General features: G+C 42.3%; 1 protein-coding gene across 1 annotated transcript; it reads right to left on the bottom strand.

Annotated features, from left to right (window-relative positions):
• Nucleotides 1-289: 289 nt before the first annotated feature.
• Nucleotides 290-16853, bottom strand: NECAP1 (NECAP endocytosis associated 1). The gene is made up of 8 exons (XM_050749563.1): nt 16747-16853; nt 8559-8659; nt 8299-8403; nt 6412-6493; nt 4962-5070; nt 4691-4874; nt 2353-2455; nt 290-2014 (listed from the first exon to the last, which is right to left on the bottom strand). Exons 1-8 carry the CDS (start codon nt 16839-16841, stop codon nt 1966-1968), a joined length of 828 nt encoding a protein of 275 aa, XP_050605520.1. The 5' UTR covers nt 16842-16853; the 3' UTR covers nt 290-1965.
• Between the last annotated feature and the right edge of the window lie 2776 nt (nt 16854-19629).

Genomic DNA, 19629 nt, shown 5'->3' with positions numbered 1-19629 from the left:
CCCTGTCATTGCTGCTGATTACAGTTAAGATATAAGAAGTGGCCTAGATCATGAAGATAATTGGAAGCAAATTAACTGCACCAGAAAATAAATAATGAATATTCATTGATTACACAGAGTGCTCTGTCATTTTAGGACCATGAGCACAAAGCTCTAGTCTCAACTTCTTAAAAGCCTTATTTCTTAATAAAGAGTGATATAAATATCCTTTATTACCTACTGGTCCATTTATGTTTGGTCGATTCAATTTAAAAGGTAATCAAATAAGCAAATTAAAAGATAAAAGAGACACTTTTTTCATATTTTTAATTACCATTATTGCACCAATACAGCATATGCTTTATATACATATATCTTAAACATTTTCCATTTTTCAGGAATTCAAATACATAATATATTATCATCTTGATAATACAAAGAACACAACATGGAGGAAGATAGAGAAAATAGGTTCCCAGTATTTAGTCACTAGTGATTCCACAGACTTTCCTTTTAGTGTTCTCTATTGGAATTTTAATATGTCCTGCCATGGCTCTGCAAGAATAGAGCTGCCTGGAAAAGGAGGCAATGAAAAGAAAATGGACCCAAGTCAGAAAAAGTTAAGAAGGGAATCCAGGAAGGTAATATATTTTGAAACTAAACCTAAGGACTCCCTTCTGCCAGAGTGTACATACCCAAATAGGTGCAAAAGGGAAGCAATTATATCTTCCCATTTCATCCTCAAAATTGCTCATTGAGAAACAAAATAGAAAGTACCCACTCACCTAAGAAGCACAACTTTTTTCACAGCATTGTAAAAGGAATGGCAGGGCAGAGGGAAAGGAAAGTAGTGGGAGAACAACTTGCTTTTAAGATACCCTGGGTGACAGGTATCAAAGCCTTGCGCAAAACCTGTCACAGTAAAGCTGTGACTCTCCAACTTCCTTCACAAATGACAATATACATAATAGCAGCTTTCTGTTAAAGAACTACATGAACTGAAAAGAAATGTTTATGGAAAGGGGCCAGATACCCAGGCAGCAAGGCAATGAGGGTACTAAACAAGAGTTAAGTGTTTTCAACCTCTCTGCTCTACAGATCAGGTTAAAAACTCTAAACCCTTCAACTTTAGGTCAAATAACAGGGCAAATACAAATTAATGCCATGCTTCAAATGCAGCAACCAGATGGAGCTGCAAGAAATTAAACACTCCTATAGACTATCACTTGGAAAGCACAGCCTCTTGAACCTCCTTCATTACAGAGACACCCACTGGTCAAAGATGTTACACAATTCAAATTCAACAAACAGAAAAGAATAGTGGAGGTGCCACCAACACAACCCTCTTATCATAGAAAGAGACATGTAAACACACAAGAGGGCGATGGAGCTGCACCCAGCACTGGATGTTCACTGAGTACAATAAGCCTGAAGGAGGCTACACAGCAGAGACCCAGGAAATAGGCCTTTCTCCATATCTACCCCTATCAAAATTCTGAATTTGTAAACACTGAGGTCAGCCTGTCCATTTTTAGTCCTGGGTTAGTGGAGAAGGAAGTTGCAAGGTTTTTGACTCCCCTGAAATTGCTAAATAGGGCTTCACAAAGAGGCACACAAGGGCCATGAGATGATTTTGAAATAAGTTAAAGAATTTAAAAGATGAGACAAATTTTACAGATGTTAGAGGTCATTCCCCCTCAGACGCTGGCCTTTTGAGCCCTGCATGGTCAGCCAAGACTATGATAAGATCCACTAGTCCCCTACCTTGGTACTAAGCGGGAGATAACAGATACTTTCTTGGCTGCACAAGTAACAACACAGGGGAGTGACATAAACCAGCTTGAATGTAATGGAGAAGCTATGAAAAAGATTGTCCAGTCATTTTGGTTCTGGGGAGGAAATGGGTTCCTAACTTCCCTCACAGATTGGTGCCCTCAAGGTCATTTTTATTCCTCAAGTCTGTCCTTAATGTCCTGCCAATGCCATTCAGAACTGGACCCAGTTGGATGGCTGTGGTGCCTGGTTTGGAACAGAGCTGCAAGACAGGAGAATAGAGAAAGTCAAAGACATCATATTAGGATAACAACTCCATTCTTTACTTAATAGTTTCTAAGAAATCACTGCCTAGAATTTCCAAAACTACACTTCATGGCAATTCTACTTACCAAGGCCTGAAATATCCCATTCAAACCTCATCCTACAGCTTTCTTGTCCCACCATTCCCAGCACTACTATATTTCCTTCACTATAACTCCTCCAAAAGACTCTATGTGACCTGCATATCCATTGCTTCTCCAGATCAAAGATATCAATTAACTGCACATATCTTCTACACCCTGATTGCGAGTGCGCTAGTTTCACTGCGCCCGTCACCTGGATGCAGTGCTGAAATCTCCCCACAAGTCATTGCCTGCAGAAACTGGAGTTGGTGCTGGTGTCGTGACAGGAGCAGGAGAATCCAAATCTAAAAGGATATCTAAACACAAGGTAAGAAAAGAAAAAAGAAAAACATCATCAAAATCTAGGAAATGAGAATTTATGTTCACACAAAAAATCTGTACACAAATGCCACGGCGGCTTTACTCATAATGGTCAAAAACTGTAAACAACCTAGATGTCATTCCTTGGGCAATAGTTACTCACACTGGTATATCCATGCCATGGAATACTACTCAGCAATAAAAAGGAACAGACTATTGATATACACAACTTGAATGAATCTCAAGGGAATTATGCTGCGTGGGAAAAGCCTGTCCCAAAGGTTACATGCTGTATGATTCCTTTCACAGAACATTCCTGAAGTGACAAAATTCTAAAGATGGAGAATAGACTGGTGATTGTCAAGTGTTAGGAATGGGGGAAGAAAGGATGAGAGGGAGATGGGTGTGGTTGTGTAAGGTTGACACAGGGGATCTTTGTAGTGATTAAACTGTTCTATAGCCTGAAATGATGGTGGATCCATCAACCTACACACGACAAAACTGCAAAGAACTGGCCAGATGCAGTGGCTCACATCTGTAATCCCAGCATTTTGGGGGGCCAAGGCAGGATCACTGAAGCCCAGAAGTTTGAGGCCAGCCTGGGCAACATAGTGAGACTCTGTTGTTACAAAAAATTTAAAAATTAGCTTGGTGTGGCAGTGTGCACCTGTAGTCCCAGATGTTTGGGAGGCTGACGCAGAAGGATCTCTTGAGCTCAGGAGTTTGAGGCTGCAGTGAGCTATGACTGCACCACTAGCCTGAGCAACAGTGCAAGACCCTGTCTCAAAAAATAAAAAAACAAACAAAAAAACCTGCATAGAACTAAATATACAGATCCACACAAATACACACAGATAAGAACATGTAAAATGGTTTAAGCTGAGTAAGATGAGAAAGTGGTATAATGTCAATTTTTGATTTGTGATAATTGACAATAGTTTCACAAAATATTACCAATTGAGCGAAACTGGGAAAAGGGTAAACAGGATCTCTTCATATTATTTCTTACAACTGCATGTTAATCTACAATTATCTCAAAATAATAATTTAATTAAAAAAAAATCTTAGATACTATCCCCAGTGCCTTCTGGCAACACCTACCAAAAGAAGCAGGCTGTAACATTTTCACCTCAAAAATTCCAGAAAGAGAAAGCTTAGCCTTAGTAATCAATTCAACAAATTATCTGCATTGTCCAATACATTAAGTTAAAATTCTCAGATTCTAAGACATAGTTCCCTAATCTTAGAAAATTTCTTTTCTCAGTTCCAATGCTCTCACTTTTCAAATGAGAAGATGTAACTATATTTATTCTTTCTCCCACCAGACAGAAAAAAAGAATGAAAATGTATGGACAAATCTCCTTTTCTCCCAATTGTTCTTGTGAAGAAATGGGAAGGTTTAAGAAATAACATTCACTAAATGGCTACCATGTTCCAAGTGCTATGCTAGGTGCTGTCAAATCATTTAGCCCCTCATGACATTGGGATGGTAATTTTTTTTATTTTATCTATCTATCTATCTATTTATTTATTTATGTTTGTTTGTTTGTTTGTTTGTTTTTTATGAGACAAGGTCTCACTCTGTCACCCAGGCTGGAATACAGTGGCGCAATAATGGTTCACTGCAACCTCCCAGGCTCAAGCCATCCTCCCACCTCAGCCTCCCAAATAGCTGGTTCTACAGGCGTGCACCACCACATCCAACTAATGTTTGTATTTTTTTGCAGAGATGGGGTTTCGTCATGTTGCCCAGGCTGATCTCAAACTCCTAAGCTCAAGCAATCCACCCATCTCAGCCTCCCAAAGTGCTGGGATTACAGGCGTGAGCCAAGGTCCCTGCAGGGGTGGTTTTACATCTCCAGTTTGTAGATAAGGAAATTGAGACTCAAAAAACTGAAGTAATGTTTACCAAGCACATTCAAATATAAAGTAGCAGAGCCATGACCAAAATCTTGGTCCATCTGACTCAAAAGCTTATAAACATCTAACCAAGAAAAAAGTGAAGGAAATTGTCTTTTTAATAAGCACATATTTTCTGCCAAAGAACCTACGAGATACTACGACTCTTAGTTTACCAGAAAAGCTTTGATTCCTTGCTAGAAGCTGCCAGAATCACCTTGTCAGTACCATGAGCTATTTCAGAGCAAAAACATTAACTCTCCTTGACAAACAGGTGTTACTTAATTAAAATATAAGATTGGATTTCTCAAAATTAGAAGTATCAGATTTACCTGCATCACTGCCTCCATGGTTAGATTTCGGAATGGGTGGTGGGGTGACATGATTGCTGATGGCGACTGAGGAGGACGGTGGGGGAATAGTGACTTTGCCTCCTGGCGGGGGTGGGAGTAAGCTCAGGCCCCCACCCCTTGCAGTCCTGGGCTTAGAAGCACCTCCTTTCTTGGTTGTAATGTTCTACAAAAGAAAAAAAGGAGAGCAAGAGAAAGATGTGATAGGCTTACGGAAGCACAGGAAAACAAAATTTTTCAAAACCATACTCACCCCGATACTCAACTTGATGGTTTGTCCTTCCTTGAAGCCCAGATCCAACTTAGGACGAGCGTCCATTTCTTGAGATTCCTTGGAAATCTCAGATTCCTGCTTTACCCACCTTTGGGAACAGAGCAAGTTATCTTAGTTTGAGATTTCCTGAAAGCAGAGTCTGACATACAAATTTGGGTGTATTTACTTTTATGAAATGGGATTCCAGAAAGCACAGTGAGAGATAAAAAAGAGTGAGAAAAAAAAGCCAAGAAAGAAAACAACTGGAGTTCATTCCCATTGGGGGCCCTCTGAGAAATCTCACAGAATACATATCAGACTTGCCCCTTCCAAAAGGATGGCATTTAGCCATCAATTCCCATTCCCCACAGTTGGGGGCTGCTCCTGAGGGGGTGTTAGTTTCTTAATCTTTCCAAGTTAAACCTTGCTGTTAGCCTTCTACAACTTCAAAGAGTCCTGAGGCAGAAAAGGATATGCTTGCTCTTGAGGTAGGAAGCTGACTGTGCATAGTGCTGTCAACCACAGCGGCAACAAAATCAAGCAGGCTAAAGAAATACTGCAAAAGTCACAAAACACGTCAGCTACATAAGGTAACAAGAGTGGCACACAACTCCCCACATAAAGCCCTGTTGTTACTGTAGACCTCCCTCTACCACCTAAAAGACGGGGCAAATTCCTGTCTGGAAAGTGAGGAACACCTCTGCCCAGCCACCGCCCCGTCTGGGATGTGAGGAGTGCCTCTGTCCAGTTGCCCACTGTCTGGGAAGTGAGGAGCGCCTCTGCCCGACCGCCGCCCCATCTGGGAAGTGACAAGCACCTCTGCCCAACTGCCGCCCCATCTGGGAAGTGAGAAGCGCCTCTGCCCAACTGCCGCCCCGTCTGGGATGTGAGGAGTGCCTCTGTCCAGTTGCCCACTGTCTGGGAAGTGAGGAGCGCCTCTGCCCGACCGCCGCCCCATCTGGGAAGTGACAAGCACCTCTGCCCAACTGCCGCCCCATCTGGGAAGTGAGAAGCGCCTCTGCCCAACTGCCGCCCCATCTGGGAAGTGAGGACCACCTCTGCCCAGCTGCTGTGCAACCTTCCAAGTGTGAAGTGACAGCCTTGTGTGTCACCTTTCTGCCTTCCCCAAGTTTGTATTTTCGACATTAAAGTTTACTTTTTAATTAAAAGTTTAAAAAAAAAAAGAAAAAAGACGGGGCAAATTCGACAGAGCATCATTTCAGACTACTGCACAAGGGATCTAAAACATACTGCAGGCTATAAGGAAAGGAAACATAGAATAGATGCAAAGATGACCGAAGGAAACAAAAGCGAATGGGGAGATTTATAATCATGATGAAACAGTTTAAGAAATAAAGAAACCAGGAGGAAAAGAGACACTGCCCATTCATGTGAGAAGCAGCATGCCTATAAGCATTCAACCGGGGAACTAAGGACAAGTTTCACTCACTTGAAGTGATCCTGCAAGGAGACGTTAAAGTCGAAGGCATCTCCCCGATCTGTGAAGCCAATGCCAATGAAAGCACTGCGCCCTGTGAAAAGGTAGGAAGACTCGAATAGGAAGTATCTTCTATGGCAAGAGTCCCCAGCCCCTGGGACCAGTCCGTGGCCTGTTAGAAACCAGGCCATACAGCAGGAGGTGAGTTGCACACAAGAGAGCAAAGCTCCATTGTATTTACAGCCACTCCCCGTTGCTTGCATTACCACCTGAGCTCTGCCTCCTGTCAGATCAGTGGCAGCATCAGATTCTCAGAGGGGTGTGAACCCTACTGTGAACTGCACATGTGAGGGATCTAGGTTATGTGCTCCCTATGAGAATCTGCTGCCTGATGATCTGTCACTATCTCCCATCACCCCTAGATGGGGGTCTCCCCTTACCCCCGTCTAGTGGCAGGAAAACAAGCTCAAGGCTCCCACTGATTCTACATTATAGTGAGTTGTATACTTATTTCATTATACATTACAATGTAATAATAGAAATAAAGTGTACAATAAACATGATGTACTTGAATCATCCTGAAACCATCCCCTAATGCCGGTCTGTGGAAAACTGTCTTCCACAAAATGGGTCCCTGGTGCCAAAAAGGTTGAGGACTGCTGCTGTATGGCAAATTCTGCCCAATGAAAATATAACAGTCACCATAACTAGACAAAGTCTGACTGTGAAACATCTTCTCACAGACCAAGAGTTGATAAACTACATAGAGTCCACATGCTTTATCCTGCCATAGCTTGGTTTTCCAGAAAAAGTTTCATTGGAACATAGTCAATATCAACGTGTTTATTTATTTTTACAGTGCTTTCACACTGCAACAGCAAAACTGAGTAGTTGCAACAGAGGCCATTTGACCTGCAAAACCTAAAATATTTATTATTTGTCTGTTTGCCAATCTTTGTTATAGACCATGGAGAAAAGAGTGAGAATAACTGCCCCACACATAATATGATTCAAGTTTTGCCCCACCGAAAACTACCACAAACAATAAACGGGCAAAAAGTGTTCATTCTTCTTTTTTTTTTGAGATGGAATTTCGCTCTTGTCGCCCAGGCTGGAGTGCAATGGCATGATCTCAGCTCACTGAAACCTCTGCTTCCCGGATTCAAGCGATTCTCCTGTCTCAGCCTCCCGAGTAGCTAGGATTACAGGCACGCACCACCACGCGCAGCTAATTTCTGTATTTTTTTTTTGTTGAGACAGAGTCTCGCTTTGTCACCCAGACTGGAGTGCAGTGGCCGGATCTCAGCTCACTGCAAGCTCCGCCTCCCGGGTTCACGCCATTCTCTTGCCTCAGCCTCCCGAGTAGCTGGGACTACAGACGCCCGCCACCTCGCCCAGCTAGGTTTTTGTATTTTTTAGTAGAGACGGGGTTTCACCGTGTTAGCCAGGATGGTCTCGATCTCCTGACCTTGTGATCCGCCCGTCTCGGCCTCCCAAAGTGCTGGGATTACAGGCTTGAGCCACCGCGCCCGGCCATTTCTGTATTTTTAGTAGAGGTGGGGTTTCATCATATTGGTCAGGCTGGCCTTGAACTCCTGACCTCAAGTGATCCACCCGCCTTGGCCTCCCAAAGTGCAAAATGTGTTAATTCTTTTGTTAGATGTGGCGTTTTGATTTATTTAAGTCTACATATGAATTACCACATCTTGAACTTGTGCTCATATCTATTACAAATAACACGTTAATACTTTTCCTTTAGCAACTATAGTAACTTTAGAGAAAGGGAAGAAAAAAATGAAGTAAACCAAAGAAATATAAATGCAATTGGACACACTTTTCATGGCCGTGCATTCACCTGTTTTCCTAACTTCATTCCATTCACAATCCCAGTTCTCTTACCAGTACCATCCTGGATCCGGATTACAAAGTAGCGGCTGGAATCTGTCACTGTCTCCACAGCAATACCAGGATATTGTTCTACTGGAGCCTGAGCAAAAAGCTCCCCTGACAGATAAGAGAAAGACTTTTTTGAGCAAAGGAAGCCAAAATCCAGAACTCCAATTAACAAGTATTTCCATTCCAGTCCCCAAATTGAAGGTACTTATAAAAGAACACCAAATTAATATCCTTAATGTTAGAGGGTCACTAGTGAAGATTACCTGAAACTTTATCCTCGAGTTTGATATAGGCAATCTTCCCTTTTGAAGTGATTCGGAGGCGACCAGTCCAATCCGGCTGGTCTAATTTCCAGTCAGATGCCCTAGGAGAGGAAAAGAGGAAGGCTCAGGCACATGTCCTTAATTTACTAAAGCCTACCCAGAATCTTTTACTGTATTTCTATTTCCCTGTCCTGGATTACCTATTCTTTCTACCTATTAATCAACAAGAATAATTCATGATATATTTAGATGCCTCATGTTACATAGAGTCCAAAGCAAGTAAAAGACAATGCTACTACTTGAGGACTTTGGAGTCCAATAAGCATCATTAAAAAGATGTAAAAGCACGAATAAAAGCAATAAAAAATAAAATTCTGGCTGAGCGTGGTGGCTCAAGTTTGTAATCCCAGCACTTTGGGAGGCCAAGGTGGATGGATCACTTAAGTCAGGAGTTTGAGACCAGCCTGGCCAACATGGTGAAACCCCATCTTCTAAAAATACAAAAATTAGCTGGGTATGGTGGTGTGCACCTGTAATCCCTCGGGAGGCTGAGGCAGAACCAACTGAACCTGGGAGGTGGAAGTTGCGGTGAGCCGAGATTATGCCGCTGCACTCCAGCCTGGGTGACACAACAATACTTGGTCTCATATAAATAAATAAATAAAATTTCTCATAACAATGCTATTTTCATACTATAGATGGTATACTAGATAACAATGCTTTACTAATCAGATAACAACAAAGTCTACTAAATTAAATATCCTAGATAATGGGAGCCCTCCCAAATCACTAAATATACTATCTTTCACTGAATTCAATCAATATTTATACAATACTTATTAAGACAGAGGCACCACTGTTCTAGATGCTTGGGATACAACAGCAACCAAAACAAAGATTCCTACCCTCATGAGGCTTACATTTTAATAGAAGATAGAAAATAAAAAAGAAACAAAATAAACAGCATAATTAGTATCTTAGAAAGTGGTAAGTTCTAAGGTAAAAAGAAAATGTAGAGGCAAATTAGGAAGATTGAGAAGACAGTGGGAGAATGAACAGGTTGTAGCATTCAAGAGGGTGGTTGGGGTAGGTCTCATTAAGGTGAAATGTGAACTAAAATGTGAAGCAAGTGAGTTACCCATACAGATATCTAGGGGGAAAAGCATTCTAGACGTAGGGAACAGCTAGCCCAAAGGTGCTGAGGTGGGGCCATGCCTGGCATGTTTGAGAGACAGCAAGGAAGCCATTGTGGTTAGAACAGAGTAAGAGACAAGGTAGGAGAGGTAACAGAGGGCCAGATCATGCAGGGCCTTGTGGGCCATAGGAACAACTTTAGCTTTCACTCTGAGTGAAAAAAGAGCTACTACAAATTTTAAGCAGAGGTGTGACATGATCTCCCTTATATTCTAAAAAGATTACTACATCTGCTGTCTGGAGAAAAGCTGTAGGGATAAGAGGACTGAAGCAGTGGGATTAGCTAAGAGACTACTGCAGTAATCTAGAAAAGTCACAATGGTAGCAGAAGTGGCTAGATTCTGGATATATTTAGGGTACAAGCAGCAGGATTTTCTCATGGATTAGATATGGGATAGAGGACACAAAGAGAAGTCAAGGACAACTCCAAGGTGTTTAGCCTGAGCAAAGGAGTTTCCAGTTATTGAGATGAGGTGGAACATGTCTAGGAAGAAGGATCAGGGATTCAGTTTTAAATATGCTGAGTTTGAGATGTCTCATAGATTTTCAAGAGATGTAGAGTAGGCAATAAAATATATGAGATGAGTTCAAGAAAGACATCTGGGCTGGAGATACAAACATCCATGAAAACATTAGAAATTTATAAAATGTGTTATCATCAACTTGAACAACAACTAAGATTATTTATGATGAATTTTACAAAACATTGTATCTGTGATTTGTTTTGCCAGGAGTATGGAAAAGAGATTAGCAAAGTAAAAGTTATTAATAATTCCTCTTTTAGGAAACCAATGACTAATACTTAAGGGCTAGAAAAGCAACAATAAGGTATATATGAACAAGAATGAGTTTAACAAGATGAGACGTAAAAAGCTGAAAGGAAGAAAATGAAAGTGAAAATTAGCACAGGTTTTGAACAGGATCTGTAAAATAAATCCTTCCCATTCTCTTCGCTCTTGATTCCCTGCCCTCAAAGACTCTCAAGTACCTAAATCTGATCCAGATTACAGAGCTCTAAAGTTCCTCATCTATTATACTTTTTTAATGAGTCATTACTTATTATAATCATGCCACCAAAAGCTAATGTAAATGGGCTATTAAAAATATTAGGAACAGCCAGGCACGGTGGCTCACACCTATAACACCAGCACTTTGGGAGGCCAAGGCAGGAGGACTGCTTGAGCCCAAGAATTTGAGGTTGCAGTGAGCCATGATCGCCCCACTGCACTCCAGTCTGAGCGACAGGGTGAGACCCTGTCTCTAAAAAAAAAGAATTAGGAACAAGCCTATTAAATGTGTTTTTCATGGATGAGTTCCTTATTTATCTTGTGTATCTAGTGCCCAATATTTAATAAATTCTGTAAGTAAATGGATATTCGTGGCAGCAGATTCCCTCAGCCTTGAGACTTAATTCCTTTCCTACTCCAAGACCTAATCTAAAGAACTCTTGATTTTGCTGGTCCTCTGACAATACTTTAAACTCACCTCACAAATTTTCATTTACCTTAGTAATAAAACTTCATATATATTAATAAAAAATCATTATGATGATTCACAGTAAGATTCCACGTGTACATTTTATTATGTCCTTATAGTAGCTATGTGAAGTAGGCATGAAAAGCCTATCATACCTCTCTCTCTCTAAATGATGGAAAGGAAAACACAGTAATAATGCCTAACTTCAACGTCCATTATTCTTTCATTACACTGAAACACATTATAGAGGTTAATACTGATTTAGCTAAGGGAAGAGGGTAGTGACGAATATTTTTTTTAAAAAGTTTTACAGGTTGGCCGGGCGCGGTGGCTCAAGCCTGTAATCCCAGCACTTTGGGAGGCCGAGACGGGCGGATCACGAGGTCAGGAGATCGAGACCATCCTGGCTGACATGGTGAAACCCCGTCTCTACTTTAAAAATACAAAAAACTAGCCGGGCGAGGTGGCGGGCGCCTATAGTCCCAGCTACTCGGGAGGCTGAGGCAGGAGAATGGCGTGAACCCGGGAGGCGGAGCTTGCAGTGAGCTGAGATCCGGCCACTGCACTCCAGCCTGGGCGGCAGAGCGAGACTCTGTCTCAACAAAAAAAAAAAAAAAAAAAGTTTTACAGGTTGGAAGTGTTTTCTAACCATTTATTTATTTGTGTGTGTGTGTGTGTAATAGAGTCTCACTCTTCCACCCAGGCTGGAGTGCGCTAGCGCGATCTTGGCTCACTGCAACCTCCGCCTCCTGGGTTCAAGCGATTCTGTTGCCTCAGCCTCCCAAGTAGCTGAGATTACAGGCCCGGGCCACCACGCCCAGCTAATTTCTTTTGTATTTTTAGCAAAGATGGGGTTCCACCATGTGGGCCAGGCTGGTCTCAAATTCCTGACTTCAGGTAATCCGCCCGCCTTGGCCTCCCAAAGTGCTGGAATTACAGGAGTGAGCCACCGCGTCCAGACTGTTTTCTAAGCATTTGTAAGTTTTTTTGTTTGTTTTGAGACGGAGTCGTGCTCTGTCGCCCAGGCTGGAGAGCAGTGGCATGATTTCAGCTCACTACAACCTCCGCCTCCCGGGTTCTGGCGATTCTCCTGCCTCAGCTTCCCAAGCAGCTGGGACTACGGGCGGGCGCCACCACGCCTGGCTAATTTTTTTGTATTTTTGTAGAGACGGGGTTTCGCCATCTTGGCCAGGCTGGTCTGGAACTATTGACCTCAAGTGATCCGTGCGCCTCGGCCTCCCAAAGTCCTGGGATTACAAGCGTGAGCCACCACACTCGGCCTAATAAGTTTCTTCTCAACCCCAATTTTCCTTCTTATAGTCTAGAAGTCTGGTCAGTGAAAGTCCGGGAACGAACAGCTTACACTAGGTGAATTAAAGTCAATTATTCTCTTTAATCTTATCAGTCACTCAAAGGAAAAATTCCTCCTGCTTTCTGAAAAGGCCAGTTTGTCCTTTAATGTCAGCCTAGAGAATAAATCCTGCTTATAATATAAAGTGGGTTCTGGTAAACAAGAAAGATTATGCAGACAACAAGAAAACTACCATTTATCAAGCATTTATTATGTGCCAGGCATCATGTCCATTCTTGTGAAAATTAAGTTAGAGGGCCCGGCACAGTGGCTTATGCTTGTAATCCCAGCACTTCGGGAGGCTGAGGTAGGTGCATTGCCTGAGGGCCAAGAGTTCAAGACTAGCCTGGCCAACATGGTGAAAACCCATCTCTACTAAAAATACAAAAAATTAGCCGAGCATGGCGGCGCACATCTGTAATCTCAGCTATTCAGGAGGCTGAGGCACAAGAATCGCCTGAATCTGGGAGGCAGAGATGGCAGTGAGCCGTGATCACACCACTGCATTCCAGCCTGGGTGACAGAGCAAGGCTCTGTCTCAACAAAAAAAAAAAAAAAGAAAGAAAGAAAGAAAAATTAAGTGAGAGGATCCTACAAGGTAAGTACTGTTACAGTCATTTTTACAAAAGAAGAAACTAACATTCAAAAGTGGTAAGTGATTTGCCAAAAGTGACCCAGCAAATAAATATTGTTATTCAAACTTAATTCTGCTCTCTTCATGTACTATACTAAAAAAGTGACTGACGATAACATGTCTCTTGGAGGATTAAAAAAAGCCAATAGGCATGAAAAACACAGAAGTATAACAGGAAAAAGAGGAAAATTAAGAAACTGCTTTAATGGCTCAGTGCAGTTAACTGATGTAAGTATAAAGGTTGTGGAAAACTAGGAAGTGAAGATAGAGAATGCATATGGGTGAGAGAGGCAAGGTGTTTTAAAAAGCTTGAAGTGGGCCAGGCGCAGTGGCTCATGCCTGTAATCCCAGCACTTTGGGAGGCCACAGCGGGCGGATCACGAGGTCAAGAGTTTGAGACCAGCCTGGCCAACATAGTGAAACCCCGTCTCTACTAAAAATACAAAAATTAGCCAGGCATGGTGGTGTGCACCTGTAGTCCCAGCTACTTGGGAAGCTGAGGCAGGAAAATCACTTGAACCGGGGAGGTGGAGGTTGTAGCGAGCTGAGATTGTGCCACTGCACTCCAGCCTGGGCAACAGAGTGAGACTCCATCTCAAAAAAAAAAAACTTGAAGAAAAAGAATATAATCCCACTTCAATGTGTATCATATCCTTAACTCCTAAAGTTGGAAGTAATGAGCAATTTGACCTTTTTAACAGTTCAATTAATGCCAATTTATGTGATTAGGTTTCTCTGTGTAATCTACTAATTTCTTCTTTCAGTCAACATTTACAGAGTGCCCAAAGTGTACCAGATACGGTACTAGACCCTGGGAATATAAAGTTAAAAAGATCTCAAGTTGTTCACAGTCCAGTCTGGAGAAAAAAGGAGACTAAACAATCCATTACAATACAAAATGAAGAGCCCTGGAATAGAGACAAGAACAAAGTGCTATGCAGGAACAGAAAACCAAACACCACAAATTCTCATTCACAAGTGAGAGTTGAACAATGAGAATGCATGGACACAGGGAGGGGAACAACACGCACTGGGGCCTCTCAGGGTAGGGGCGAGGGTGACAGGTTGACAAGTGCAGCAAACCACCATGGCACATGCATACCTATGTAACAAAACTGCACATTCTGCACATGTATCCCAGAACTTAAAGTTAAAAAAAAAGAAAAAAGAATAAGATGCTATGGAAGCACACAGGGTGCATATCTAAACCAGAATGGAAGGGTCACATAGGGCTTCCCAAAGAAGGTGATGTTTAAGTGACTCATATAGTACCTGTAACTACCATCTAAAAGCATGTTGATTTCTACTCAGGGTCAGTTTGCGGTCCAACTAAAAACTTATTAAAAACAGAACTGCTACCTCTTTGCCAAAGGTGCAACCCACAGGGCCCAGTGCACAGGTCAGCAAGCATAAAAATATCAATTCATGATTAATAAAACTCCAGTAAGGAGCAAAATAATAGACATAAGGAGAGGGTAATTTTTCAGCCAAGGTAATGATAAATGCCAGGAGGAAAAATCACAATGATGATGTGGGTCAGAGAGAAGAATAAGAACAGTATCTTGGCCAGGTGCAGTGGCCCACACCTGTAATTTCAACATTTTGGGAGGCTGTGGCAGGAGAATCACTTGAGGCCAGGAATTCGAGACCAGCCTGCGCAATATATCAAGATCCTGTCTACACAAAAAAATTTAAAAATTAGCCAGGCATGGTGAGGCAATGCCTATAGCCCTAGCAACTTGGGAGGCTGAGGTAGGAGGATCCCTTGTGCCCAGGAGTACGCAGCTGCAGTGAGCTATGATCGCACCACTGCACTCCAGCCTAGATGATAGAATGAGACCCTACCTCTCTAAAAAAAAAAAAAAAAAAAAAAAAAAAAAAAACCCGACGCCTGGGTGCGGTATCACACCTGTAATCCCAGCACTTTGGGAGGCCAAGGTGGGCTGATCACAAGGTCAGGAGTTCAAGACCAGCCTGGCCAACTTGGTGAAACCCCATCTCTACTCAAAATACAAAAATTAGCCCAGCGTGGTGGTGCGTGTCTATAATCCCAGCTATTCAGGAAGCTGAAGCAGGAGAATCGCTCGAACCCGGGAGGCAGAGGTTGTAGTGAGCTGAGACTGAGCCATTGCACTCCAGCCTGGGCAACAAAGCGAGACTCCATCTCAAAAAAAAAAAAAACGAACAAGGGCCGGGCGCGGTGGCTCAAGCCTGTAATCCCAGCACTTTAGGAGGCCGAGACGGGCGGATCACTAGGTCAGGAGATCAAAACCATCCTGGCTAACCCAGTGAAACCCCGTCTCTACTAAAAAATACAAAAAACTAGCCGGGCGACGTGGCGGGCGCCTGTAGTCCCAGCTACTCTGGAGGCTGAGGCAGGAGAATGGCGTAAACCCAGGAGGCGGAGCTTGCGGTGAGCTGAGATCCGGCCACTGCACTCCAGCCTGGGCGACAGAGCGAGACTCTGTCTCAAAAAAAAAACAAAAAACAAAAAACGAACAAATAGTATTTATAACTGCTTTACTGCATTTCCTACATTCTTTCACATCCATTATATGACTTAATTTTACTCTCCCAAAAACCCTTGTTAAGTACATTATCAGGAGAGCACAGGTATCATCACTAACAGTTTTTTTTTTTTTTTTTTTTTTTTTTCTATTTTACAGATGAGAAAACTGAGCTTGGTAAGGGCTCACACTCATATTGCTTAACATGAAGCCCAGTGAACTGTCTTTCAACTACATAATGTCCTACAGCATCCTCAGAACCTCACAGTCATTGGATTACAAGGTGGTTAGTTAGGCCCTACAGAGAAAAATGCTGCCTCAACTTTGGAGGGAAAAGGTGTGGGAGAGGTTAAGAAGGGAGGTAGAGAAGGAAGACAGAAAATACTATCTAATCATCAAGAAAATACAATGAGAAGAAACGGAATGAACAACCATTGTAAAGCTTATGATCATAACCTTTGCTCACTGGTAAAACAGCTGAAGGAAAAACCGAATGGTGGATGATGACAGTTGGTGACGAAATTGACAACAGTACAAAAAATAAATCAGATCATCCAGAGAGTGACAAGCAACACGATTACCCATAAATGTGCATGGGGAACTGGAAAGGTGTGTGACCTGGAAATGTGCATGGGGAACTGGAAAGGGGAACTGGAGAGAGGATGAGGATGATAAGCTGAAGGACGCAGATAAGAGCGAATGAAAGGGGACTGGCGATGGAGCAGGCACGACTGAAAGTGGATGATGGGGAGCAGATGGGTGTCCCAGCGGGTTACGGGGGAGGCGGAGTGGAATAATGCAGAGTGGTCATTTAAAAAAAAAAAAAAAAAACACGGCAGAAATATGGTGATGACAGTCCAGAGTGGAGATGGAGCAGGAGGTCAGGGAGATGACAACCCAGGTAGGGAGGCTAGCAAGGTGACAATACAGAAGTAGTAGTGGCAGGGACGGGCAGCGTGCTAGCTGAGGAGGAAGCTGTCACCTGCGACAGAGTACGCGTGTGCGGCAGCGCCTCGGGGTTAGTACCTGTAACCGCGGTTGGAGGCCCGGGGCGGAATCCGGTAGACGCTGACGTCCGGCTTCACACACAGCACAGACTCGTACTCCAACTCGGCCGCCATCTTGGCTCCGCTGTCCGCGCTGCCGGGGGCGAAACGTAAGACCGGGGGCGGAGCGCGGGAGGTGGAGATGCAAAGCGCGACAACTTCTGCTTGCGTCACTTCCGCGCGAGTTCAAGTTGGTTTCTGATATTAACCTCTTCGGTGACGCGGGAAGCCATATTGAAACCTGGAAACGATGAGGCTGCGCGACTCACCATCTTGGGTAATGGCAAAGATGCCTCCAAGTGCGTGACTCTCGTTATGGAAATCTCTCTCCCGGAGAGGTGCTTAGGAAAAGCGCCCTCTTACTCTAGGCAGGTTCCTGGAGTGCCCTACGAGGACGAGGACCGTATTGAATCCTGACGGATTTTCTTCCAGGAGTCACTTCCCAACTGTAGTCTCCTGGCAGAAAAGAGGCATCCGCCAGCCGGTAATGCCAGACGAGATACCTACAGAGAATGATGTATGAGCTGGTCATAGACACGGTGAATTTCAACTCTCCAGAGTCTAAACGCTGGAAACACTCAACTTGATTTAGTGCCTTACACTCTTCATCTCCAATTTTTCAGGACGACACCTGTTAAAATGTTTTGCCACACTTTCAGCGTGTATTTCGATTATCTTTTTGGAAATTTTGATCCTGTTAAATACACTCTAAATGCGATCAACCCAATTCCTGATAAAATTGGAAGCATAATGAACTATCTAATGGCCTCTATTACCTCCCAGTTATATTATGATGATAAATGCTACCGAACTCTCACCATAAATATGATCTTTCTGCGCCCCAAAAGTAAACTTAACTACAACACCGTAACTTAGTACAGATAGCAAGTGGCAAAACTGAGATAGGAACTCAAGCCTTCCTCATTACAACAGCAGCAGTCTTCATCGCTTTGTTGACTGGTTGAAAACCTGCCTCTAATTTGTCTACTCCACCTTGGAAAGTGATATCTTAAATTTCAAAAAGAATTACAATATTTATCCCTGGCGAGGACGTGAGGAATGGTCTAATCTCATATACTGTTGGCAGGATTGTAAATTGGCACAGCATTTTTAAAAGGGAAATTAACAGAATTTATCAAAATATTAATTGGACGTAATCTTCAATTTAGCAGTTTCACTAATAAGTATTGTAAAGAAATCCTTATATGCACAAAAAAGTATGTACAACAATACTACAGCATTGTTTGTAGTAGTGGAAAAAATGCAAACAACATGACCATCTATCAATGAAAAATGGTTAATGGCACATCTATTACTATGAGATGTTTTGAACTAAAGGGTTAGCCATTGAAAGAGATCAAGATTTTTTAAACCCAACTGCAAAAAACATACAGCATTATCAACTTTTGTCGAAACACCCCAAAATTATATATGTATGCATGTAAATGCATTGAAAAGGCTTTCAAAGGATATAGGGCTAAGTGGGGGAAAGAAACATTTTCTCCTCCATATATTTCTCTGTTAAGATTTATATAGCTATTATCTTCACTGAATACATGTTAAAAGAAAAATAAAGACAAAAAAGTGGTTTATTACTTGTTCCATATTTCTGACCCTATGATCTCATCTGAAGCCTAGGTCATATGACTTACACCACATTGTACCTCTTTTTTTTTCTCTCTTCTGTGTTATCACTGGCAATCATTTTTGGAGGATTCTGGCTTCTGGTTCACCTTCTTACTGGTTTACACTCTTCCTCTTCTCCCAAATCTTTTAGAGATTTCGAAGTCCATATAGTTAACTCTTCCTAGCTATGCAATCTCCTGACATAAATCTGACCATCTTTACCTCTCTTTTCTACCTCACCTGTTATTCTTCATGTTCTGCACATTGTTAGCCTTCTCCTCTTTATTCCTCCCCCTCCTTGTTTCAACAGTTCTCTTGCCAGCATCCTTAAGCTTCCTTTCCTCTTTGTCTTTCCATCACAGCCAACCCAAAAGACTCCAGTCATATGTATTCCAACCATCTCCCGCCATCATTCTCCAAAAGCAAATCACGCAAGTATAAAGATTGGTGTCCCTAAAAGTTTATGGGTTTGAGTCTCAGCTTTGCCTTTAACACCCAGATTTGCCATTGCTAGTTTTTATTTTCATTCCCTTTAATGGTTGTTCCAAATTTTGCTGCCCTTTCAGGCCTTCAACTCTAAGTCTTCTCCTTTTCTTTCTTGACAGGTGAAACATCTTACTACTTCCCTAAGAAAATAAAGTTTATGCGAACTCTCTCAACTTAATGACACCCTATTCATAGTCCTATCTGCATCTTCACGTATTCTTTTTCCTGTCCACTTGTGTGTGCCCTGGATTCTCTACTCCCCAATCTCCTCAGGGACCTGGCTTAATCAGTTATCTCCTTTCTTTTCTGTATCTTAAAACTCATTTTCCATTCACCCCTTTCCCTCAGCATATAAGTATATTCAAGTCCTTTCACACACACACACACACAAAAAAAAACATGTTTTTTCTTTATTTAAATTTAAATTTCCCTTCTCTTGCTTCATCTCAACAAAAACAGAAAAAAATAGTCTTCCTCACTCTCACCCACAATGTCCTCTCTAGCTTAACTGATCACATTGCCATAATTTTCCATACATGCCATTTTTATTCATGCTGAACATATTTGCACAGACTGAAATGCCCTTCCCATTCATTCCTTGGGAAGATGCCTTTAGATCTAATCCAAATATCAATTTATCTGAGAAGTTTTCCTCAACTTCTCTAAATAGAACTGGTAAGTGCCTCCTCTATGCTCCCACATTTTTATACCTGTTTTAGTTCTTATCACATTGTGTTCAACTGCTTGTTGG

Source organism: Macaca thibetana, chromosome 11 (genome assembly GCF_024542745.1).
Source record: "Macaca thibetana thibetana isolate TM-01 chromosome 11, ASM2454274v1, whole genome shotgun sequence".
Lineage (NCBI taxonomy): Eukaryota > Metazoa > Chordata > Mammalia > Primates > Cercopithecidae > Macaca > Macaca thibetana.
This window is presented reverse-complemented; position numbering and strand designations above follow the sequence as displayed.